Source organism: Chlorocebus sabaeus, chromosome 27 (assembly GCF_047675955.1).
Source record: "Chlorocebus sabaeus isolate Y175 chromosome 27, mChlSab1.0.hap1, whole genome shotgun sequence".
Classification (NCBI taxonomy): domain Eukaryota; kingdom Metazoa; phylum Chordata; class Mammalia; order Primates; family Cercopithecidae; genus Chlorocebus; species Chlorocebus sabaeus.
Window position 1 is genome coordinate 2,896,074 of NC_132930.1, and position 26,575 is coordinate 2,922,648.

General features: G+C 37.0%; 1 protein-coding gene across 3 annotated transcripts in view; it reads right to left on the reverse strand.

Moving 5' to 3' along the window:
- ATP10D (ATPase phospholipid transporting 10D (putative)) overlaps positions 1-26,575 on the reverse strand; it is a 110,108-nt gene that overhangs the window by 43,636 nt on the left and 39,897 nt on the right. For all 3 annotated transcript variants that reach the window (XM_073012422.1, XM_073012423.1, XM_008017477.3), the window contains 5 exons: positions 12,149-12,255; positions 11,731-11,862; positions 11,211-11,338; positions 10,836-11,088; positions 858-1,096 (listed from right to left, as the gene is read on the reverse strand). In XM_073012422.1, the coding sequence (XP_072868523.1) occupies positions 858-1,096; positions 10,836-11,088; positions 11,211-11,338; positions 11,731-11,862; positions 12,149-12,255 (859 nt within the window). The remainder of the gene's footprint in view (positions 1-857; positions 1,097-10,835; positions 11,089-11,210; positions 11,339-11,730; positions 11,863-12,148; positions 12,256-26,575) is intronic.

Below are 26,575 nucleotides of genomic sequence, written 5' to 3' on the forward strand. Positions count from 1 at the left end.
TGAAAAACATATGATAAATTCAATGTAGAAACACAAAGCTTCCCCAAAGCTGATTTATTCTTGTTATGTCACCTATTTTGTAGGTATTATCAGTCTGATGGCTGGGAAATCCTCATCTTGGTGAAACACAAGACTTAATAAAATGTAAAAGGCAGAGAAGGAAATTGAACTTTTATACAGGTAATTTTAAATGTAGCAAAATGTTGATTTCTAATTTTTTTTTCACACAGCACCTTTCCCTCTTTTCCCCATTGGCTACATGGTCCTCTAGTTTTTCTGGAGTAAAATGGATTTGTTAATGGATGTGACTAGACAGTTCCTGACACTTCCCACTGGAACTCATGAACACAGTCTGTTGAACTCTGAAATTGATATATTAAAAAATGACCTTCTGGAAGCTAGGAATAGGGAAAAACCACAAGTCTGGTGGGATTTGGGAGATTACAGAGCAATAAAAAGGCCTTCGAGGTACCACATGGCCTATGAATGTTCCTATAAATTACACATGCTTATCTGACTATGAGATAACTCTGGTAAGCTTTGCTGGTTCTGAGAGTGAGCCATGATTCTTAAACCAAGGCACCCTTCTTCAGGGTCACACATAATCAGCCCTGACCAGAAACACTCTACTTTTTCCAGAAATGGTATACTACCTCTCAACATTGAATTATTTTTAAAAAGTAGCCTAGTGTGATATTGTTTGTTTATACTTCTAATTATGTGTGGTGATATTGCAGCTCATGTAGTCTCTTCTAAGGTAGAAAAGACAACAGAGTTTCACTCTGTCATAATTACAAGGCTGTTCTTTCATCATACACTGTGGATGTGCAAGATTCTAGTCATGCATTCACACTTACGATGGGGCTACTGAAAGCAGCCTGTCTGGAATGAGGCACTTCACTGGCTCCTTCTCTACTTCCTAGAGTAAAAGAGCTCCCAGCAAGTTGATTTGAGGACTTATTTCCCAAAAGCCCATTATGAACTGTCCTGCAGCTGGGGGCTTTCAGTTTTGCCATATTGCTGAGGGAACCACTGAGTGTGTCTGTAAAATCTTCATCTTCAGAGACAGCTTCCTGATAGGACTCCAACCTCTTGGCTGTGGGATAAAAAGCACATTAAGTCAACATCTGAGAAGAACCACTTGTAAGTTGAATATATCAGGCAGTTGCTTAAGCAGCTATTTCACACAATCTCCCCCGCTTTCAAATCTGGCTGCCAAGGCCTACCTCCCATACCCTTGGTCAATGAACTTACCTTATACCTCACTGAGAAGCAATCAGATCAAAATTCCCTTCTTTTTCCATCATCAAATCTACCTACTTATCTGCATCGGTACTCATACTCTCGGCCTTTCCTCCTCCTACTGTGAACAAATCATCTCTCTATGTTTCAGACACCAAATTCTCCATTTGTCATCTGAATCTCACCTCTCTGAACTCAATGACTTTACCCTTACAATTCTTCCATTTTTTACTGACACCAATCTCTCTTTAAGTAATTTCATGGCTTTCTGTCCCCATCTCTCCACTGACATTGCTCTTTTTACGGTCACCAATGAGCTCCATGTTGTCAAATCCAATGATCACATCCATCCTTATCTTATGTGAACTCTTAGTAATATCCAACAGACTTGACCATTCATTCTTTCCTTCTTGAAATGTCTCTTTTGGTTTCTCTAATATCACACTTACCTGATTTTCCTCCCACTTCAATAACGGTTTCTTCGTAGTTTCTCCTGTTGTCTCTTGTTTTTAGCCCTCAGATACTGGAGAGCTGCAGAAGTGCCTTCCCTTCTCTACCTGCATCTTCCTTGGTGATCTCATCTGGTCCCATCTTTGAAATGACCTCACTGGGAAGTGAAGACTTCCCAGATCTGATCACACAATTTATAATAGATTCTGCGCTGAGACCTACCACCATCTACACATATATATCTTATTTATTTTATTTTTTGAATCATCCAGTAGAATACAACCTCAAAAAGGTCAGAGAATTCTGTCTGTTTTGCCAATATGATAATCTCAGATGTCAAAGCTGCAGTTGATAGGTACTATCTTTATAAATGAAACTTAATGACTTACACAGTCACTTAAGCCAGAAATCTAGAATCCTCCTAATTTCCTATCTTCTTTCTTATTTTCAGAGTATCACTAACATCTGTCCTCCATACATCCAAAAAATATCTCAAATAACTCTACTTCTCTCCATATCCATTACCTTAGTCCAAGCCACCATCATCTCTCAACTGGACCAGTGCAATAGTCTCATAACTGGTCTCCTTGCCCCTCTGCAATCCATTTTTCAAATAGTAGCTACAGTGATCTTCCTAAAAGATAAAGCAGATCAGATCACTTCCTGCATAAAACACTCCAGTAGCTTTACAATTAACTTAGAATAAAATCTGGACTCTCTATCCTGGCTTAAATAACTCAAGATGATCAGAGTCCTGCTGACCTATCTAACTTTGCTTCTCTTTCTACATGCCCACTAAAATCCAGACTCACTGGCCTTCTTTCTTTACTTTGAAAAGTCATAAGCTCACCCCTGCCTGAGGTCTTCTTTACTAGATATTCCCTCTGACTGGAAGCCTTTCCTATGGAATTTCAAGACTATGTCATTCAGATCTAAGCCCCACGTCCCACTTAGAGAGGCCTTGCCTGACCCTCCAGTTCAAAGTGGCTATCCAATCATTTTATCTTATACCACCTTATTTTAATTTTCTGCCAAGCACTTATCACTAATTTTTTTTCTTGATTTAAAAACTTAATATATACTTGTGAATATTTTCTCTAATAGAAACTCCATGAGAGCAGGGGCCTTGTCAGAATTGTTCAGCATTGTATCCAGTGTCTGGAATACAGACCATCAATAAATATGTGCTTGTTGGATTGCTAGTCATCTCTATTCAGCCTAACTCTAGCTATGGAATAAAGTATGGCTTCGGGTAAGTTATTCCATGAAGTGAAGAATGTTTGCACGTTCTATTTTTTTTAATAATAGTTTTTGTCTGTACTCTTTAAAGGCAAGGAGAGGCTAAGGGTCTATGTGGTGATCCTAGGTTCCAGTACCAACTCTTCCAAAGACTAAGTGGCTTTCAGAAAATCACTTGTTGTTTCTGGGCCTTTGTTTCCAGAATGAAACATTTCAGAATGAATGATTTGGATTCGGTGACTTTAAGATCTTTCCCAGCTCTGCAAGTCTCATTATATAATCTGCCTAAACAACACGGAATGTTTCCCAGTATGACCTTCCAACTTCAAAAACTGTTTTACATATTGTGTCCCAAAGATTCTCATCTCCTCCATTTCCATCTATGCCTTTGCTTGGAATATTCATTTGTGTCCTTTCTATTTATATAAATCCTGAACATCTTTAGAAGTTTAGTTCAAATGCCAGCTCCTCCACAAAGACCTCTGTACCTATACTGGCTCTTACTCATACCACTCATTGGGAATTTAGGGATTACATGTGCAGAATGTACCAGGCATTTGCTTACCAGGCACTTGCCCCGTTTAATCATAATATCTCAGCAGATACTATTAAAACCTGCATTTTACAAATAAACTTAAGTAATTTGCTCCATCTCACAAAAATGGTACAAATGAGTCTTAAAATGAGTTCTACTAGACTCCACAGCCCCGTGCTTCACTATTTCTGAATCTACCTATATACGTTAACAGGGCCAATTTTTAACACACGGCCAATATCCCCTGCTTAATTTCAGTGAGTCCATGTTTTGTCATTTAAATAAAAGTTTATTAAATGAATAATAAATGAATGAATCAATAGACATGTGAATGAAATATCCCTAGTATTAAGGGAAAGTTGTGGGGTAGCGAGTTAATAGTTTTTGAGGTCCTCCTTTTTTCATGCATCTGGCTTGGTCATTATATATATGTGTGTGTGTGAATGTGTGCATAATATATATGTATATATATTCCCTTTTTATCTTCAAAATAATGCCATCAGGTAGAAACTATCACTGCCTACTCTGCAGCTGAGGAGATTAAGACCCAGAGAGATTAAGCAGTTCAACCATTTTTAAACAGCTAGTTGTGGGTGGAGCTGGAAATTCTATTTAGGTCTTCTGCCTCCAAAGCCAGCACACTACCCACTACATTATAGCTCCTCAGCAGTGATTTGTATATAATAGGTTCGCTTAGTGGTTCTCCACGCGGGGTGAATTTCTCCCCTGGGGGTTTGGCAATGGCTGTAGACACTTTTGCTTGTTGTAACTGGGCGCAGTGTGCTGCTGGCATTCAGTGGGTGGAGGCCAAGAATACTTCTAAACATCTTACAATGCTCAGGACAGCCCCCAACAACAAAGATTAATCTAGCCCAAATAGTGCTGAGACTGATAAATCCTTGAGTAGCTCAAGGAATTTATTGATGATGTAACACCATTTTAAAAATATTTTAAAAATACATAAGTTTCCCGTTATTCACAGGGAATACGTCCCAAGACCCCCAGGGGATGCCTGAAACCATGGATAGTATTGAACCCTAAATATACTATGTTTATTCATATACATACATACCTATGATAAATGTTAACTTATAAATTAGGCATAGTAAAAGGTTAACAACAATAGCTAATAATAAAATAGAACAATTATAACAATATACTGTAGTAAAACTTATGTGAATGTGGTCTCTCTTTTTCTCTCTCAAAATATCTTGTTTTACTATACCAAAGGTAATTGAAACCGTGGAAAGTAAAACCACAGACAAGGGGGTAATACTGTACTTCAAAACACATATAAACATGAAAGCTATATTTAATGATCATGCAACTTCTAGCTATCATTAGGGAAATCAGTCATCATGCAACTATATGATTAGTATAGTTCCAGGTAGCTCAGCTATTACTGTAGGGAAAACTTGTTCAATCAGTACAATTACAAAAGTGGAATCAAGAAGACACGAAGTGACTCAACCTTTAATCATTTTTGGAAGCTATGAAAAGGAAATAGGCTGGGCCGGTAGCTCAGGCCTGTAATCCCAGAACTTTGGGAGGCCGAGGTAGGTGGATCACCGGAGGTCAGGAGTTTGAGACCAGCCTGGCCAACATGGCGAAACCTCATCTCTACTAAAAATACAAAAAAATTAGCTGGGTATGGTGGCAGGTGCCTGTAATCCCAGCTATTGGGAAGCTGAGGCAGGAGAGTTGCTTAAACCCAAGGGGCAGGGGTTGCAGTGAGCCAAGATTGTGCCACTTCACTGCAACCTAGGCTAAAGAGTGAGACTAGATTCATTCTCAAAAAAGGAAATAGACCAGTAAAGTTGCAATGTGATTCAGAAAACAAAGCTACTGGAGCTGTAATTCCAGGCTCAGCAAGAATTTTATAAAAATTAGGTGTGAGGCCACGTATGGTGGCTCACAACTGTAGTCCCAGCACTTTGGGAGGCTGAGGTGGGCAGATAGCTTGAGCCCAGGAGTTCGAGACTACCCTGGGAAACATGGCGAAACCCTGCCTCTACAAAAATTAGAAAAATTAGCCACGTGTGGGGACATATGCCCATAGTCTCAGCTACTTGTGAGGCTGAGGTGGTAGGATCACTTGAGCCCAGAAGGTTGAGGCTGCAGTGAGCTGAGATCATGCCACTGCACTCCAGCCTGGGTAGCAGAGTGTGAGGCCCTGGGTTAAAAAAATATATATTGTAAGAGAAACAAAGGTTTATTATAATACTGATAAAACTTATCCAAATCATTATGACTTTTAATATTCCTTAGTATTTCTTTAACATTTCTTAATATTTATCTTAAAGTAGACTCTAAAATAGTTACATGAATGCCTCAAAGCAGGGCAGGAATTCTTACCTTCTGCTTCATAAGAAAAAACTTACAAAGTCTGTTCTTTCCTTTGTCTGAAGGTAGGTACTGAGATAGGTACCAAGTTGTCTACTTTATTTCTCTTCATTATTTAATCCCCAATCTGTCTTTTCTTCCCATTACCCTCTTCAAATACCCAGTAACCTTCCTATAGCCTGTTACTTGCATCAATTTGATATACGGAAGAAGTGGGCATGAGTCTATGAAACAAAGAGTTTATCATACTTTCAACGTGCTCTCCAAAGGGCCCAAAACGAGGATGAACAGCATTCAGAAGAGCTTCCTTCAACTGTATCATCAATCCTCCATCAACCTTTTCACTATGAACTAAATCTGCAAACATTTCCAGCATTCTAACTTTTGCCTGCTTGCAAATTAACACATTCAGCTAAACCTTCTCCAACTGTATCACCCATATATGCTTGATATATAAACCTCTGTTCTAAACTAATTCCCCACACATTTCCAGCATTGTAAGAACGTCCAATATCCTGCCTTCAACATTCCAAGCGTTAATCAGTACAAAATCCACCTCCAATACTGACTGCCTGAAAATCAAAACTAGATGGAACAAGAACACTGACTTCATCTCTTATGACAATGAACATGATAATATATGTTTGCATATCTGCCTCCCACATCAGACCATGAGCTCCTTAAGAGATAGGCCTGTTTCTTATTTTAACAGCAATATTTACAACAACAACGACAGTAACAACAGCTATATTTATAGAGAACTCATTTTATGCCATTTGCTGTTCTAAATTCTTTATGTGAATTGTCTTCTCTCATTCTCTTAACCATCCAATGAGATTGATAGTGTCACTGATCCTTTCTATTGAGGCACAGAGAAATTAGATAGTTGTCCAGGGCCACACAGCTTGTAGGTAGTGGGAATGGGATGCAGACTTAGGAGGCCTGATTCCAAAATCCTTGTTCTTGGAAAGTGTTCAATGCTACTGTCTCCATGTAAATCAGATTCACAAACTACATCATAAAGGCATACTCCAAACAAGTCCAAATTGATAGACATTCTACAAAATCCCAGAATAATGCCACTCAAAACTGCTAAGTTTATCAAAAGGAAAGAAAATCCAAGAAACAGTCATCTAGAGAAACTGAAATGATGACTGTTATGCAGTATCCTAGCTAGGATCCTAGGACAGAGAAAGAACATTAGGTAAAAAAGAAGGAAGTCCAAATAAAGTATGTGTTTCAATTAATAATAATGTATCAGCATTTGTTCACCACTTATCACAAATATATCATATGACTAATGCAAGACGATAACAACAGGGGAAATGGCATGAGGCCATGCTGGAACCCTCCAGGATATCTTTGTAACTTTTCTGTAAATCTAAAATTATCCTAAATTTAAAAGTTTATTTTTAAGAAAGTCATTCTCTTTAAGCAGTCTTTTAAAGGAGTGGCTTGTTAAAATTTTAATATGCATATTAATCACCTGGGGATATTATTAAAATGCACTTAATTGAAGCTCTGCAGAGGGGTCTGAGTTTCTGCAATTTAAAAGCATGCCCAGATGTTGCTGATGCTGCCAGTACATGGAACACATTTTGAAGCTAGAAGGTTTTAAAATATACAATGGTGTTGTCAGGTGTGTTTAGTGCAATTGCATGTGTAAGAAGTTGTTTCCAAGCAGCAATATTCTTCACCAAATTATCTCCTAGGCAACACTTTTACAGAAAACCCTAAAGGACTAGCCATTAAAACACAGATACATGGTTAAAATAGTTTTCACTTCAGTGAAAATATGTCTCAGAATTAACTTCTAGAGAGAACTGGTCTCCACTAGTGTGTGTGTGTGTGTGTGTGTGTGTGTGTGTGTGTGTGGACATATGTGTTTAATTTCAAACCATTGCATAAAAAAGACCAGAAGCTCTGGGTGTGTCTATGGTAGAGAAGTGGTCAAAGGCAAAGTTAGTACCTCTAGAACTTTGGTTCCCAAACAGGTAGCTTATCAATTACAGTTCAGTCAGGATAGCATTTGACTCCCAGTCACTTGGTATCTTTTCTGTGTGAGGAGGCATAAACGAAAAATACTCACTTGGGCAGGGATATGTACGTTCAGTGACTAGAGTGGAAGAGGGCTAGTATTAGTTCTTTGAAATGTTATGAACACAAAATTTTGTGCTACAAATACAAAAAAAAAAAACACAGCAGTGCTTCTCGCTGTATATTTTATGAAACATTGCTGCTGCAAGACAGTTCCTAAAAATGGGGAACTATGGTCAAAGAATTCAGGAAAACACTAACCTCACAAATGCACTACAGAGGTTTAGCATAGCATTATTAATGTGGTTCCATTTTATTGAATAATGAATGATGAAGTCTTAAGAAAAATTATAAAAGTAAAATCACACTGCGATGCCATTTCTGTTTTAAAAACAAAAACATAAGTGTATGTGTGCATGCAAATGCATATCTTAAAAACAAAAAACATATATATGTGTTTAAAAAGACCCCAAAAGTGCATTAAAATGCTAACAATGATCTATTCTGTTTGGTGGAGGTTAGTGATGGCTTTTAAATTTTACTATAAGATGAAACATAATGCAGAGTGTCATCATATTCAATATGATTAGCTGTATTTTGCATTTGTATGGTGATTACGTAATAAACACTTAACATTTTACCCCTTACACTCACAGGTTACCAAAGTTGACTTAAAAATACATGTACCTAGAAGAAAATATAGTATATTTTTAACAATACCAGGCATGATGGGTTGTCTAAGTTCAGCATTACCATCAGAAATCATAACATTCATAATAATTGACAAATTTATATAACAAAGATATAAACCTTTTGATAAGAAGAGACAATGGAAGCACAATTTACAGACTGTGGTAGGCAGAATTCTAAGATGGCCCTGAAGAGTCCTGTCCCCCATGGTAGATACACCTTGTGACTATGCTATGATCAAATTATGCCATGTGGCAAAAGTGGAAGGATTTTGCAGATGTAATTAATCAACTGACTTTGAGTAATCTGAAAGAAGACTATCCTTGGTGGACATGATCTCATTAGGTTAGTCCTTTAAAAAGGATTCAGGACTTCCCTGATGTCAGAAAGATTCAAAATGAGAAATTCTGTTGCTGGCCTTGAAGAAGCAAACTGCTCTGCTGTGGTGAGGCTGTGTGGCAGGAAACAGCAGGCAATATCTTGGAGCTGTGAACAGTCCCAGGATGACAGCAGCAAGAAAGCAAGGACCTCAGTCCTAAAACTTCAGTACACTGAATTCTGCGAAATATCAGTGAGCTAAGCATAAGATCATCAATAAGATCACAGTCCCAGCAGACATTTCTATTTCAACCTGGTGAGGGACCTTGAGCAGAGGAGGTACTTACCCTATACCCAGAGTCCTGACTTAGAGATACTGTGAGATAGCATGTTTGTATAGGTTTAAGCCATTATGGTTTGTGGTGATTTGTTATGTGGTGATAGAAAACTAATAAGTGATAAATAATGAACCAGAAAAATGTTTGTCACATATAGAAGAAAAGGATAACATAACATAAGGGTTGATATCCAAAGTATTTAAGAACTTGTTCTAAATGAGTGCACAAATGAACATTGGTGCTGACCACAGACAATCTAGACTAAGCATACAAGCTGAACATTAACCCTGACTTCACATAAAAGCTCTCCCACAGCCTACCAAGAACAAGGAAACCTCATTTAAAAAATAGGGAAAGAATTCAATTAATTTACCAAGGAAATCAGAATGACCGAAAAACGTATAAAAAGTTAAAAATCTCATTACTAAGCAGAGACAAATTAAGACAATGAAGTACTAACTTCTCTGTAAAAATCACACAGATTAAAAAGTGTAACTTCATTACATTATGGCTGTGTGTGAAAAACAAGCACTATTTTCCTGGGTTGTGGGAATGTAAATTAGCATGATATTTTAGAGAAAAATGTATCTTATAAAAACAATTGAATAAATATATATGTACCAAGATGTATAATGCATGCCAAATTTTATTTATCATAATTTTAATCTCGTTTATCTATCTTCGTGTCATAAATCTAAATTACATGCAATCGGGGACTTATGCCACATATTGGGAGCTCACAAAATGTTTGGTGAATGAATAAGTGATGTTAACTACAAGTGCTTTTATATTAACAAAGTGGTCACCATTAAGCATAGCAAACTAAGTTTGACCACATATAGTAGAAAACTATATTCTTAATTTTAACTTATGAACTGACTTAGGAAAAATTTCATAAGACATTGTTGAATAAAATAAACAATTTACAAAAATAGTACTATTACATGTTCTAACTCATAAAAGGGAAAATGTGTACATATATGTTCACATATAGAGAAGTATGGATAAAGAAATAACTGGTTACATATTCACCAAATTGTTAATGGTAGTTAACCTTGGGAGAGTGGGGCTTTTAATTTGTTTTGTTCACTTCTATGAGTTATCTTTAAAGAAGCACATATTTCTTTTATAAATTGCAAAATTAATAAAGTTCAACTCTTTAAAGGGAACTTGGAATTTACAAATTTATTTCTTTAGAGTCAGAAGTTCAGCTCATTTTGCTTAAACTAGTTATTCTTAATCAAGCACCAATGGATACCTAGGGGTCAAACAATGAGGTTACAAGGAGCCTGTAATCCCTTTGGAATTGTTTCCAAAATATTTTTCAAAGAAATGGCCCATAGTTTCATTAGCTGTTCAAGAGTATTTATAGTACAATATCATTGTCATCCCTCCAATTCCCACCTTTTACTTCCACTAGTAATTTACTTCACTTTTAAAGAAACCATGGCAGTAGACTGCTAGACTTTAACCTACTAGCTTTTGAAGGAACAACAGTGAAGCTTAAAGCCCATCTGGAAGCATTAAGTACTCAATGCTTAAATCAACCACTTCTATGTCAGAATTGTCAGACATGCAGCACTTAAGTGGTTTCAAAAAAAGACCAATACTAAGGTTGGTTTTCACGGAAATCCAACACTCACCATTTTCTTCATGGCAATAATCAAATCCTGCCACACTACATCTTCGAAAAACCATCTTATTCTCAGTGAGGGTTCCTGTCTTATCAGAAAAGAGGTACTGAATCTGTCCCAGATCCTCGGCAATGTTCAGGGCTCGGCATTGAACAGTAGAATCTGTTTTCTCATTGTAGAAATCCATATCACTTTGAATGAAATATATTTGTCCAAGCTTCACAATTTCGATGGAAACGTAGAGAGAAATGGGAATCAAGACCTAAGAAGATCCAAACAAGTTTTAAAATGTCAACATAGGTTAAAGAAAGGATGTGAAACTGAACATAGCTGGATAAGCAGTAAAGATGTTAAAATTCTACCATAAGCTTAATAAAAAATTACCTGTAACAAAATGATCATGGTCCAAAACATATAGAATCCTGCCAACAGTGGTGATATGATATGTCTATCGGGTTCAGGGTTATTGAAAAAATGCATCTTTTCATACCTGCTCAACCAGATTCCATGACCTTTCAAAAAATACACAGATATCAAAAGGATGCTAAATATATAGCATGCAAACAAAAAACTGTATTCCTAAAGAAGGAATGAGAGTATTCATTTGATTGAACATCAGTTGTTTGTTTTTGGAAACAAAATTCAAATTCAAAAGGCTATACATTCTCCTCTCTCTTTAAGTCACTCTCCAGGTTTCTTCAGTACTATGGCAAAATGTAATGGATAGAGTCAACATTAATATTTTTCAGGGCAAAGGACGAAAGAGACAAGGATATGAGGTAAAAACATTACTGACAAATAAAATCCACCTTACCAAAGTCAAACATTCACAGATATGATTTTGAAGTAAAATACTTTAATATCTTGCTGAAAAGGTGTCAGCAAATAATCAAATTTTACCTACCCACTGAGCCAGTTAAGCACATTATGACCAGAAGCATGACACACCAGAGGACATCTGTGTTTGCTCTTCTTTCTAATTTGCTGCGTTTATACCGTGGCCCACTGTTGTTCAGCATTGCTTTGGTTTCATGGCCTATGAAGGACGTGCAGTATGATAGAAAATGTACAAATTAAAGCCAAAAAGCGAATACTATATTTAAAAATCTCTCTGGCAGACAATTTAATAAAACATAGTTACATGATCTATTTTATCAGTTTAATCTTCTTTTGTGATCCACTTAGAAAAACAGAGACCAATAATTAAGTTCATCAGACAAAATTTCCTTTCTGCTTCAACAGATTGCATTTTTGAGTAAATGAAAAATGTTAACTTGTAGAAAAACGCAGATTAGACAATGAAAATTAGAAACATAACTGACCTGCATAAACCACAATGCCCACAACAGCCTCTGTGTTTCTAATGGTGCATCCTCTAAGCAACAAATTTTCTTTACTGAGACCCACGCGTTCTTTGTTGGAATGTTCTCTATAAGAAAGACAACATAAACATTCACTTTCAAATAGCAAAAGTGGGGATATAAAAATAAATTTCATGGTCCTTGAATGTTTTTGACTTGGAGTAAAAAGGCATTTCAAAGGAAAGGTTTCAAATCTCTGGCCCATTTACTTTGGTTATTTCAGTTACTTGCTTTGTTTTTTTGTTACTTTTTTTTTTAAGACTTTTAGGTTCGGGGGTACATGTGCAGGTTTGTAGGTCAATTGTGTGCTGCAGGGCTTTGGTGTACAGATTTCATTACCCAGGTGATAAGCATCATGTCTAAGAGGTCGTTTTTTGAACCTCACGCTCTTCTTACCATCCACCTTGAATTAGGTCCTGGTGTCTATTATTCTTATCTTTGTGTCTATATGTACTAAATGTTTAGCTCCCACTTATAAGTGAGAACTTGTCGTATTTGTTTTTCTGTTCCAGCATTAGTTCATTTAGGATAACAGCCTTTAGCATTCATCCACATCCACATAGCTTCATCCTCATTCCTTTTTATGGCTGCATAGTATTCCATGGTGTGTATATAGGCCACATTTTCTTTATCCATTCAACTGCTGATGAGGATTTAGGTTGATTCTGGTCTTTGCTATTGTGGATCAGTTACTACTTTGCCTAGGAAGAGATGCAACAAGTTTCTAACTATCATTATTTTCAACGGTAGTCATTGTTTGTCAACTTCTATTACAATAAAAAAAAAATTCCAAGCAAGAATCCTGCTTTTCTAATACAAACTGTATTTAGCATAACTTAGTAATTGATGAGGGAAAAAATCCTGATAGAAAATTAACATTTTCAACTTGGATGAAATCAAGAATCATTCTAGGCAATGATAATCGGTGGCTGCTAAAATCAATGGTTAAAAGGCTGATGGGAACTTTATAGTAATAGGATAAGAGCTCATCCTTTTTTACGGCTGCATAATATTCCATGGTGTATGTGTGCCACATTTTCTTAATCCAGTCTATCACTGATGGACATTTGGGTTGGTTCCAAGTCTTTGCCATTGTAAATAGTGCTGCAATAAACATATGAGAGCATGTGTCTTTATGGCAGCATGATTTATAATCCTTTGGGTATATACCCAGTAATGGGATGGCTGGGTTAAATGGTATTTCTAGTTCTAGATCCTTGAGGAATTGCCACCATGGAATACTATGCAGCCATAAAAAAGGATGAGTTCATGTCCTTTGTAGGGACATGGATGAAGCTGGAAGCCATCATTCTCAGCAAACTATCACAAGGACAAAAAACCAAACACTACATGTTCTTACTCATAGGTGGGAATTGAACAATGAGAACACTTGGACACAGGAAGGGGAACATCACACACTGGGGCCTGTTGTGAGGTGGGGAGAGGGGGAGGGAGAGCATTAGGAGATATACCTAATGTAAATGACAAGTTAATGGGTACAGCACACCAACAAGGCACATATATACATATGTAACAAACCTGCACGTTGTGCACATGTACCCTAGAACTTAAAGTATAATAATAAAAAAAAATAGTAATAGGATAAGGCTGATAACACTAATCTTATAATGGGACAAGGAGACATCATGGGCCTCATGATTTATGGGAAAGAAAGCCATGGCCCTACAGGTGCTTAATCAAACTTCTATTAGGCATTTCAACCTGGAGTCTGTGGCTTCAGAGATCTGTGAAGCCTTTGAAATTGTACGCAATATTTTATGTGTGTGTGTATGTATGTGTGTATACATGCTTGTTATTTTCCAGGGAGAGACTCTGTTTCTTTCATCAGATTCTTTAAATGTCCCTTGATGGTTTACAGAGAATAAGATGGCCAGAGAAACATGTTAAACGTCACCACAAGAATGCAGTTGGCCAGATCTAAAACGTGGTAAATTCCACAGGCAAAGCGACCTGTTTATTCAGAAAAATGAATGATGTAGGGGAACAAAAGGGGGAAGGAGGGGAAGCCCAACCCAAGGAGGGGGCAGTCACCTCAATCTAGAATGTGATCAATTCTGTAAGCTCAATGACTCAATTTATTGGGAGAAGAAATGTAGAGACATACCAATCAGATGCAAAGAATAGACCTTGTTTTGATCCTGGCTAGAATAAGACAACTATTAGAAAACATTTTTCAGATAATTGTATATATTTGAACAAAAGCTTGGTATTAGATGATATTATGGAATGGTTCCTAAGTTTTGTTAGGTGTGATAATAGTATTGTGGTTGTGACTCATTTAAGTCCTTATCTGCTATAAGTATATAGTAAGGTATTTACAGTAAAATGACACAGTGGAGGGGTAGGAAAGGAAGTGGAAGCACAGCTGAAACAAAGATGGAAAAACTGAAATAGCTAAGGCTGAGTGATGCCACATGGGTGTTCATTATACTTTTCTTTCTACTTTTTCGTGTTTGAAAATTTCTGTAATATATAATTTAAAAATTATTGAAGTAATTACTTGACTAAATTGCTACAGTGGCAAAAATACAAAGCAACACCACTGGAATATTTAAATAAACAAGCAAAAAGTAATGGTTTTCACATATTTTGAAAATGTCCTAATTTCAGTATGAAAATTAGGTTGTTTTCTGGCAATAAACTTCAATTTACAAGTTACTGCTTGTTCCTTACATATATAAAATTTGTTAATATAACCTTGCTATCTGAAATTACAATTAAAATAAAACAAAAATCAAATAAGGTTTCAAACTACAAAGAAAGAGAAAGACAGATTTATCATTTCATTCCCATATGCTGTAAAGCACTTTCTTCTAACAGCTATATGTTTATATTCCTGCACATGCACAGGCCTGTGTATGAAGACATGGTAAAAGCTAGATGCATCCTTGAGTTTAAGCTAATTCAACTTTTTCGTTTTACAGATGAGGAAATTAAGTCCCAACATTCACATTTCCATATAGCATTCCCAAGTAAGCACCAGCCAGTCCTCAGCAATGTGGTATTTTTTTTCTTATCCCTAGAGTCCTTATAGGAAATAATCTAACACATAAAATCATCAATTCCAAAGTTCCTCAGATTTTTTTCTCCTGAAATCCTTATTTTTCACCATTAAATCACTTTGAGGTACAACCGTTAGACAAAAGTTCAGCTTCTATATTAATTGCACTTACTGCAAATTCCAAAAATTTCCTGTATTTTACATGTGTCTGATAATTGGCACTTACGGTATGGAACCTTCAGGATTTTGTATGAAGCACTGGCTGTCACATACAGCTTCCATGAAACATCTATCTACTATGTGCCCAGCACTCCAAGCCAGATGCTAGAAATAGAAAAACAAGCATATGCAGTCTGGACTCATAAGGTCTAAGAGGAGGTAATACAGGTAGAAACATGTAAGAGTAGTAAAAATATGATAGCATGATAGGAATCTGATATTCAGCATACAGTGTAGTCACAAATAGGGAGGATGTCAGTTCTAGCTTAGAGCATGAAGATCAAAGAAGGTGTCATATAGACAGGTAGCTTGAGCATCTCAATTTGTGTTTAATTTTTGAAAACAGGCCACAAAGCAGGGAAAGAATAAGGAGCCAGTTTAGTGGATTAAAATAATTCCACAGAAAATCACTGTATCCACCTAGGCTGATTCTCTTAGTAAATGCTTCCCTGCCAAAGGCTGAGGCCAGCTCTCAGGATGGACATGAACAGAACAGACAAAAGCCCCTCCAATCACTAGTGAAGGCAGAATCTGAGGATTCGAGAAGGGAGGCCACTTCGGCAGTCAAGTCATGAAAACAAACCAGCAAATTTCAAAGCAAACTGATGTCGGAGAAGCCCATCACAAACAGGGGAATCAAAGGGCAGAGAAACATGGTGCTCAGAAACCTAGGGAAAAGTGACAATTTGGATAGGCAGGAAGCTAGTAGGGCCTTGGAACTAGGTAAGTGCTCTGAACGAGACTCAGTGCCCAGCACAGCAAATGATGCTCAAATGTGTCTATTAAGAAGAACCGTATCCAAAGGATGAAAAGAGAGGCTGACAAAAGTAGGCCACGGCTCCAGTCCCAGAGATTTTGAATGACTTGTCAAGTTTATACAGGAGCAAACAGTTCTGAGGTAGCAAGAGTCAGAGTCTCAGACACTAGAAAAACTATCAGAATTGGGACACAGGATCAAAATTTGTGTGGCAACAGTGTTCTCATACATTTTTTTAAAAATCTACTAACTACATGCACTAGGCCAGATTCCTTGCAGAGTGCTATATGCTGCAGACCACAGAGTGCAGACTAGAGTTCCTTCCTGTTCTCTCCACCGCGTAAACCAAATACACCCTGCTAGGGGCAAGTCTGAGTTCATCAGGGAGTCAGCGTGCCCAGCTGTGGGAAGAGGACAGCTGTATAGGCTGCACCCTAAGACAGATCTGACCTCAGGTGAAGAAACGGCAGCCCCTGAATCTGACATTTACAAAAGGAAATTTTATTCAGAGTCAGCAGCTAGAGGAAATGATCCTTGAAAAGGATTCATCCTGAGATGGCTTATAAGCATGTTTCTGATGAGAGAGGGTCAGCTGCCTAACTTCTTTTCATGAAGACCATCTAAAATTTCCATGGAAGGATTTTTCTTTTTTTTTTTTTTTTTTTTTTTTTTTAAATTTATTTATTATTATTAAACTTCAAGTTGTAGGGTACATGTGCACAACGTGCAGGTTTGCTACATATGTATACTTGTGCCATGTTGGTGTGCTGCACCCATCAACTCGTCATTTACATCAGGTATAACTCCCAATGCAATCCCTCCCCCCTCCCCCCTCCCCATGATAGGCCCCGGTGTGTGATGTTCCCCTTCCCGAGTCCAAGTGATCTCATTGTTCAGTTCCCACCTACGAGTGAGAACATGCGGTGTTTGGTTTTCTGTTCTTGTGATAGTTTGCTAAGAATGATGGTTTCCAGCTGCATCCATGTCCCTACAAAGGACACAAACTCATCCTTTTTTATGGCTGCATAGTATTCCATGGTGTATATGTGCCACATTTTCTTAATCCAATCTGTCACTGATGGACATTTGGGTTGATTCCAAGTCTTTGCTATTGTGAATAGTGCTGCAATAAACATACGTGTGCATGTGTCCTTATAGCAGCATAATTTATAATCCTTTGGGTATATACCCAGTAATGGGATGGCTGGGTCATATGGTACATCTAGTTCTAGATCCTTGAGGAATCGCCATACTGTTTTCCATAATGGTTGAACTAGTTTACACTCCCACCAACAGTGTAAAAGTGTTCCTATTTCTCCACATCCTCTCCAGCACCTGTTGTTTCCTGACTTTTGAATGATCGCCATTCTAACTGGTGTGAGATGATATCTCATTGTGGTTTTGATTTGCATTTCTCTGATGGCCAGTGATGATGAGCATTTTTTCATGTGTCTGTTGGCTGTATGAATGTCTTCTTTTGAGAAATGTCTGTTCATATCCTTTGCCCACTTTTGGATGGGGTTGTTTGTTTTTTTCTTGTAAATTTGTTGGAGTTCTTTGTAGGTTCTGGATATTAGCCCTTTGTCAGATGAGTAGATTGCAAAAATTTTCTCCCATTCTGTAGGTTGCCTGCTCACTCTGATGGTAGTTTCTTTTGCTGTGCAGAAGCTCTTTAGTTTGATGAGATCCCATTTGTCAATTTTGGCTTTTGCTGCCGTTGCTTTTGGTGTTTTAGACATGAAGTCTTTGCCCATGCCTATGTCCTGAATGGTACTACCTAGGTTTTCCTCTAGGATTTTTATGGTATTAGGTCTAACATTTAAGTCTCTAATCCATCTTGAATTAATTTTCGTATAAGGAGTAAGGAAAGGATCCAGTTTCAGCTTTCTACTTATGGCTAGCCAGTTTTCCCAGCACCATTTATTAAATAGGGAATCCTTTCCCCATTTCTTGTTTCTCTCAGGTTTGTCAAAGATCAGATGGCTGTAGATGTGTGGTATTATTTCTGAGGACTCTGTTCTGTTCCATTGGTCTATATCTCTGTTTTGGTACCAGTACCATGCTGTTTTGGTTACTGTAGCCTTGTAGTATAGTTTGAAGTCAGGTAGCGTGATGCCTCCAGCTTTGTTCTTTTGACTTAGGATTGTCTTGGAGATGCGGGCTCTTTTTTGGTTCCATATGAACTTTAAAGCAGTTTTTTCCAATTCTGTGAAGAAAGTCATTGGTAGCTTGATGGGGATGGCATTGAATCTATAAATTACCTTGGGCAGTATGGCCATTTTCACGATATTGATTCTTCCTATCCATGAGCATGGTATGTTCTTCCATTTGTTTGTGTCCTCTTTTATTTCACTGAGCAGTGGTTTGTAGTTCTCCTTGAAGAGGTCCTTTACATCCCTTGTAAGTTGGATTCCTAGGTATTTTATTCTCTTTGAAGCAATTGTGAATGGAAGTTCATTTCTGATTTGGCTCTCTGTTTGACTGTCACTGGTGTATAAGAATGCTTGTGATTTTTGCACATTAATTTTGTATCCTGAGACTTTGCTGAAGTTGCTGATCAGCTTAAGGAGATTTTGGGCTGAGACAATGGGGTTTTCTAAATATACAATCATGTCGTCTGCAAACAGGGACAATTTGACTTCTTCTTTTCCTAACTGAATCCCCTTGATTTCTTTCTCTTGCCTGATTGCCCTAGCCAGAACTTCCAACACTATGTTGAATAGGAGTGGTGAGAGAGGGCATCCCTGTCTTGTGCCAGTTTTCAAAGGGAATTTTTCCAGTTTTTGCCCATTCAGTATGATATTGGCTGTGGGTTTGTCATAAATAGCTCTTATGATTTTGAGGTACGTTCCATCAATACCGAATTTATTGAGCGTTTTTAGCATGAAGGGCTGTTGAATTTTGTCAAAAGCCTTTTCTGCATCTATTGAGATAATGATGTGGTTCTTGTCTTTGGTTCTGTTTATATGCTGGATTATGTTTATTGATTTGCGAATGTTGAACCAGCCTTGCATCCCAGGGATGAAGCCCACTTGATCATGGTGGATAAGCTTTTTGATGTGCTGCTGAATCCGGTTTGCCAGTATTTTATTGAGGATTTTTGCATCGATGTTCATCAGGGATATTGGTCTAAAATTCTCTTTTTTTGTTGTGTCTCTGCCAGGCTTTGGTATCAGGATGATGTTGGCCTCATAAAATGAGTTAGGGAGGATTCCCTCTTTTTCTATTGATTGGAATAGTTTCAGAAGGAATGGTACCAGCTCCTCCTTGTACCTCTGGTAGAATTCAGCTGTGAATCCATCTGGTCCTGGACTTTTTTTGGTTGGTAGGCTATTAATTATTGCCTCAATTTCAGAGCCTACTATTGGTCTATTCAGGGATTCAACTTCTTCCTGGTTTAGTCTTGGAAGAGTGTAAGTGTCCAGGAAATTATCCATTTCTTCTAGATTTTCCAGTTTATTTGCGTAGAGGTGTTTATAGTATTCTCTGATGGTAGTTTGTATTTCTGTGGGGTCGGTGGTGATATCCCCTTTATCATTTTTAATTGCGTTGATTTGATTCTTCTCTCTTTTCTTCTTTATTAGTCTTGCTAGTGGTCTGTCAATTTTGTAAAGACCATCAAGGCTAGGAAGAAACGGCATCAACTAACGAGCAAAATAACCAGTTAATATCATAATGGCAGGATCAAGTTCACACATAACAATCTTAACCTTAAATGTAAATGGACTAAATGCTCCAATTAAAAGACACAGACTGGCAAACTGGATAAAGAGTCAAGACCCATCAGTCTGCTGTATTCAGGAGACCCATCTCACACGCAGAGACATACATAGGCTCAAAATAAAGGGATGGAGGAAGATTTACCAAGCAAATGGAGAACACAAAAAAGCGGGGGTTGCAATACTAGTCTCTGATAAAACAGACTTTAAACCATCAAAGATCAAAAGAGACAAAGAAGGCCATTACATAATGGTAAAGGGATCAATTCAACAGGAAGAGCTAACTATCCTAAATATATATGCACCCAATACAGGAGCACCCAGATTCATAAAGCAAGTCCTTAGAGACTTACAAAGAGACTTAGACTCCCATACAATAATAATGGGAGACTTCAACACTCCACTGTCAACATTAGACAGATCAACGAGACAGAAAGTTAACAAGGATATCCAGGAATTGAACTCATCTCTGCAGCAAGCAGACCTAATAGACATCTATAGAACTCTCCACCCCAAATCAACAGAATATACATTCTTCTCAGCACCACATCGTACTTACTCCAAAATTGACCACGTAATTGGAAGTAAAGCACTCCTCAGCAAATGTACAAGAACAGAAATTATAACAAACTGTCTCTCAGACCACAGTGCAATCAAATTAGAACTCAGGACTAAGAAACTCAATCAAAACCGCTCAACTACATGGAAACTGAACAACCTGCTCCTGAATGACTACTGGGTACATAACGAAATGAAGGCAGAAATAAAGATGTTCTTTGAAACCAATGAGAACAAAGATACAACATACCAGAATCTCTGGGACACATTTAAAGCAGTGTGTAGAGGGAAATTTATAGCACTAAATGCCCACAAGAGAAAGCAGGAAAGATCTAAAATTGACACTCTAACATCGCAATTAAAAGAACTAGAGAAGCAAGAGCAAACACATTCGAAAGCTAGCAGAAGGCAAGAAATAACTAAGATCAGAGCAGAACTGAAGGAGATAGAGACACAAAAAACCCTCCAAAAAATCAATGAATCCAGGAGTTGGTTTTTTGAAAAGGATTTTTCTAATACTAATCCCAATAACTTTAGGATAAATGTTTCATTTTAAGCAAAATACACAAGGCCCTTTAGGTTCTGGCCTCTTCATGATCTGCCTTATTGCTCACCTACATTCCAGACATACTTAGCCACATAGAACAACACAAATACACTGTAATCTCAGGCCTCTGTGCTCTTGCCTATGTTGCTCCCTCAGCCTGAAATGCCAGCCATTCTTTTCACTTTATTGTTGGCCAGGTATCTTCTCGTTCTTGAAGATTTAATTCCAGCATTATCTCCTAAGACTAAGCCTTTCCCTCTTTCCACTGCATGGCCCCCTCTCTGTCCCTACCCAGATACAGATACCAGATGTCTGTATCTGGTGCTACTTAAAGATGGCATGGAATCCTGAACAGACCAATAACAAGTAATGAAATTGAATCATTGATAAAAGATCTACCACCAACAACAAAAAGCCCAGGGCCAGATGGATTTATAGTCAAATTTTCTCAGCAGTGCAAAAAAATAGCCGATATCCATCTTACAGAAACTATTTCAACAAGTCAGAGGAGTCAGATTAGGGGCTCCCTAACTCATTCCATGAAGCCAGCATCACCATGATACAAAAACCCAGCAAGGACACAACAACAACAAAAAAGAAAGCTTCAGGCCAATATCCCTGATGAATACAGATGCAAAAATCCTCAACAAAATATGAGCAAACCAAAGCCAACAGCACATCAAAAAGATAATCCATCATGATCACATGGTTTTATTCCAGAGATAGATGGATAGTTTAACATATACAAATCAATAAATGTGATTCACCACATAAACAGAATTTAAAACAAAAACTAGGCTGGGCGCAGTGACTCATGCCTGTAACACCAGCACTTCAGGAGGCCAAGGCAGGCAGATCACCTGAGGCCAGGAGTTAGAGACCAGCCTGGTCAATATGGCAAAACCTTGTCTCTACTAAAAATACAAAAATTACCCAGGCATGGTGTCAGGTGCCTATAATCCCAGCTACTCAGGAGGCTGAGGTACAAGAGTTGCTTGAACCAGGAGGCGGAGGTTGCAGTGAACCGAGATCACACCACTGCACTCTAGCCTGGGCAATAGAATGAGACTCTGTCTCAAAACAAAAACAAACAAACAAACAAAAGAACAACAACAACAACAACAAAGACCTATATAATCATTTCAATAGATGTAGGAAAATCACTCAATAAAAACCAATATCCTTTCTGATAAAAAATCCTCAACAAACTAGGTGTCAAAGGAACATACCTCAAAATAACAAGAGTCATGTATGACAAATTCACAGCCAATATCATAATGAAAGGGGGAAAGTTGAAAGCATTCCTCCTAATAACTGGAACAAGACAAAGAGGCCTACTCTCACCACTCCTATTCAACACAGTACTGGGAGTCACAACCAGAGCAATCAGGCAAGAGGAAAAAAAACAAAAGGCATTCAAATTGGAAAAGAGGAAGTCAAATTATCTTTGTTCACTGATGACATGTTCTTATACCTAGAAAACCCTAAAGATTCCTCCAAAAGACTCCTATACTTGATAAGCAACTTTAATAAAGTTTCAAAACACAAAATCAATACACAAAAATCAGTAGCATTTCTATATACCAATAACGTTCAAGCTGAGAACCAAATCAAGAACTCAATCTCATTTATAGTAACCACACACACACAAAATAAAATACTCAGAAATACATTTAACCAAGGAGGTGAAAGATCTCTACACAGAGAAGGACAAAACACTGATTAAAGAAGCTGCAGATGACACAAATAAATGAAAAAACATCCCATGCTCATGGATTGGAAGAATCAATATGTTAAAAATGTCCATACTGCTCAAAGAAATCTACAGATTCAATGTAATTCCTATAAAATACCAACGTCATTTTTCACAGAATTAGAAAAAAAATTCTACAATCATACGGAACCAAAATAAATACAAATAGCCAAAACAATCCAGAATGGGAAAAAAAAAAAAAAAAAAAAGCTGGAGGTACCACATGACCTGACTTCAAACTACACTACAAGGCTACAGTAACCAAAACAGCATGGTACTGCTACAAAAACATAGACACATAGATCAGTGGAAAAGAATAGAGCACCCAGAATTGAAGCCACATGTCTACAACCAACTGATCTTTGACAAAGTTGACAAAAATAAGCAATGGGGAAAGGACACCCTATTCAATAAATGGCACTGGGAAAATTGGCTAGACATATGTAGAAGAATAAACGAAATCCCTACCTCTCACCACCTACAAAAATTAACTCAAGATGGATTAAAGACTCAAATGTAAGACCTGAAACTATGAAAATCTTAGAAGAAAACCCAGAAAAAACCCTTTGGACATTGGCCTAAGCAAAGAATTTATGATTAAGACTTCAAAAGCAAATGCAACAAAACAAAAATAGACAAATCATATTTAATTAAAACAAACACCTTCTAAATAGCAAAAGAAACAATCAAGAGAGTAAAAAGACAACCTACAGAATGGGAGAAAAGATTTGCAAACTACACATCTAACAAAGAACTAATATTCAGAATCTACAAGGAACTCAAACCAATTAACAACTACAAAGGAACCAAATAACCTCATTAAAAAGTAGACAAAGGACATCAACAGACATTTCTCAAAAGAAGACACACAAGAGGCCAACAAGCATTAAAAAAAAAGGTCAGCATCACGAATCATCAGAGATATGCCAACTAAAACCACAATCAGATACCATCTCACACCAGTCAGAATGACTATTACTAAAAAGTCAAAAAATAACAGATGTTGGCAAGGATGCAGAGAAAAAGGAATGCTTATACACTGTTGGTGTGTATGTAAATTAGTATAACCCCTGTGATAACAGTATGAAGACCTCTCAAAGAACTAAAAATAGAACTACCATTTGTCCCAGCAATCCCACTACTGAGTATCTACCCAAAGGAAAAGAAAATGTTGTATCAAGAACACAACCACACTTATGTTTCTTGTCATGCTATTCACAACAGTGAAGTCATGAAATCAACCTAAGTGTCCATCAATGGATGATTAAAGACAATGTGATACACACACACACACACACACACACACACCCCATGGACTACTATTTAGCTATAAAAAACAATGAAATCATGTCTTTTGCAGCAACATGGATGGAGCTAAAGTTCATTGCCCTAAGTGAACTAACTCAAAACCAGAAAATCAATACTGCATGTTCTCATTTGTAAGTGAGAGCTAAAAAATGGGTATATATGGACATATGGAGGGAAATAATAGACACTGGGGGCGCCAAAAGAAAGAAGGGTGGGAGGAGCATGAGGGTTGAAAAATTACCTACTAGAAACAATGTTCACCATTTGGGAGATGGGTACACTAGAAGCCCAAACTTCACCATTGCACATGTCCACGTAAAAAATCTGCACATGTACCATTGAACGTATAAAAACAAAAAAATTAAAACATGCTACTATTATATTCTACATTTCCTTCCATCTTACTGTTACTTTTCCTAGAATTTTAACCAACTTTGTTGAGTTGTTTATCCATTTACCTGTTGATGAACATTTGGGTTTCTGCCAGTGTTTGGCTATTACAAATAAAACTGCTATGAACATTGTATACAGGTCACAGAATGGAAAACTATTTTCATTTTTCTTGGGTAACTGTCTAGGAGTGGGATGGCCATGCTATATAATGGGCATATGCTTAGCTTTTTCCGAAATTTCCAAATTGTTTTCCAAAGTGGTTGCCTATTTTACATTCCCACCAGCAGCATATGAGTGTTCAAGTTCCTCTATATCCTTGCCAACACTTGGTACACTTGATCTTTTTAATTTTAGCAAGTAAAGCTCTGTGGTTTAACCTGCATCTTTTCACAAAATTATTTGCCATTCATATGTCAAATACATCAGTTCAAAGTCTTTTGACGGTTTTTAAAGTTGTTTGTTTTATTACTGAGTTTTGAGATGCCTTTATATATTCTGAATAGAAGTCCTATATCAAATATATGGATTGCAAATATTTTCTTCCTGTCTGTGACTTGTCTTTTCATTGTGAAAACAGTATCATTTGAGGAGCAAAATTTAAAATTTTGATGAGTTCTTTTATTTATTTTTGTCTTTAATGGATTGTAATTTTGGTGTTGTATCTAAGAAATCTTTGCATAATACAAAGTAAAAAGATTTCCACCATGGTTTTTTTTTTTTTTTTTCTGAAAGTTTTTATAACTGTAGATGTACATTTAAGTCTAGGATTCACATTCAGTTAATTTTTGTAAATGGTGAGAGGTATGGACTGGAGTTCACGTTTGAAAATATAAATACCCCATTGTTGCAGTACTGTTTGTTGAAAAGATAACCTTTCTCCATCTATTTGTCTTTGCACCTTTGTTAAAAACCAGTTGTCCATAAATGTGTCAGTCTATTTCTAGACTCTACAATCTCTTCCATTGATCTGTTGGTCTATCTTTATGCCAAAATGACGCTGGCTTGATTATTATACCTTTCTGATAAGTCTTCCAATCATGTGGTTTTAGCCTTCTAGCTTTTTTCTTGTTTTTTCAAAATTGCTTTAGTTATTTTGCATCTCCACTTAAATTTTAAAATAAGCTTGTCAATTTCTTAAAGACCTTGCTGATATTTTAATTGAGATTTCACTGACTATAGATAAATCTGGGGGAAAACTGATATCCATTTAATTAGCTCTTTAATTTTTTTTCACTAGTGTTTAGTGGTCCAGTGTACAGGTAGCTCACATTTTTGTCAGACTTATACTTAAGCATTCCATTTTTCTGATGCTATAATAAATTGTATTTTTTAAAATTTCAATGTCTGCTCATTATTAGCATATTAAAATATATTGATTTTTGTATCTGGATCTTGTTTTCTACAACATTCCTAAACTCATTATTTCTAGTAGGATTTTTGGAGATTTCATCAGATTTTCTACAAAGAACATTATACCATCTGTGAATAAAAGATAGTTTTACTTTTTTCTTGTTTGATATCTTTCATTTCTTTTTCTTGCCTGACTACACTAGCTAGACCTTCTGGTGTAAGTGTCTTGTTCCTGATCTCAGGGGAGAAGTATTTCATGATTAAATATGCTGCTGGCTCTAGGTTTTTCATGGATGCCTTTTATCAGATTAAGTTCACTTCTACTTCTAGTTTGCAGGAATGGAAGTTAGATTTTGTAACATGCTTTTTCTACATCTATAAGATGACCACCTGTTTTTTCCCTTTTGATTCGTTTAATATAGTTTGTTAATATAGTACTAGAATGGTGAATGACATTGTATTATTTTCTAATGTCAAACCAATCCTACTTTTTGGGGAATAAGTCCCACTGGGTCATAATGTATTATCATTTTCATACATAGTTGGATTTGATTTGCTATAATTTTGTGTGGAAGTTTTGCATCTATGCTCACGTAGGATATTGGTCTTCCATGAAATGTCTTTATACCCTTTTGGGATCAAGGTAACAGTATCAGGATAATTCTCATTTCAAAAAATGATTTGGGAACTTTGCTATTCTCACACTGTGAAGTAGGTCTAATTGTCTTTTTTTCCTGAAAGTTTTATAACTGTAGATAAAAA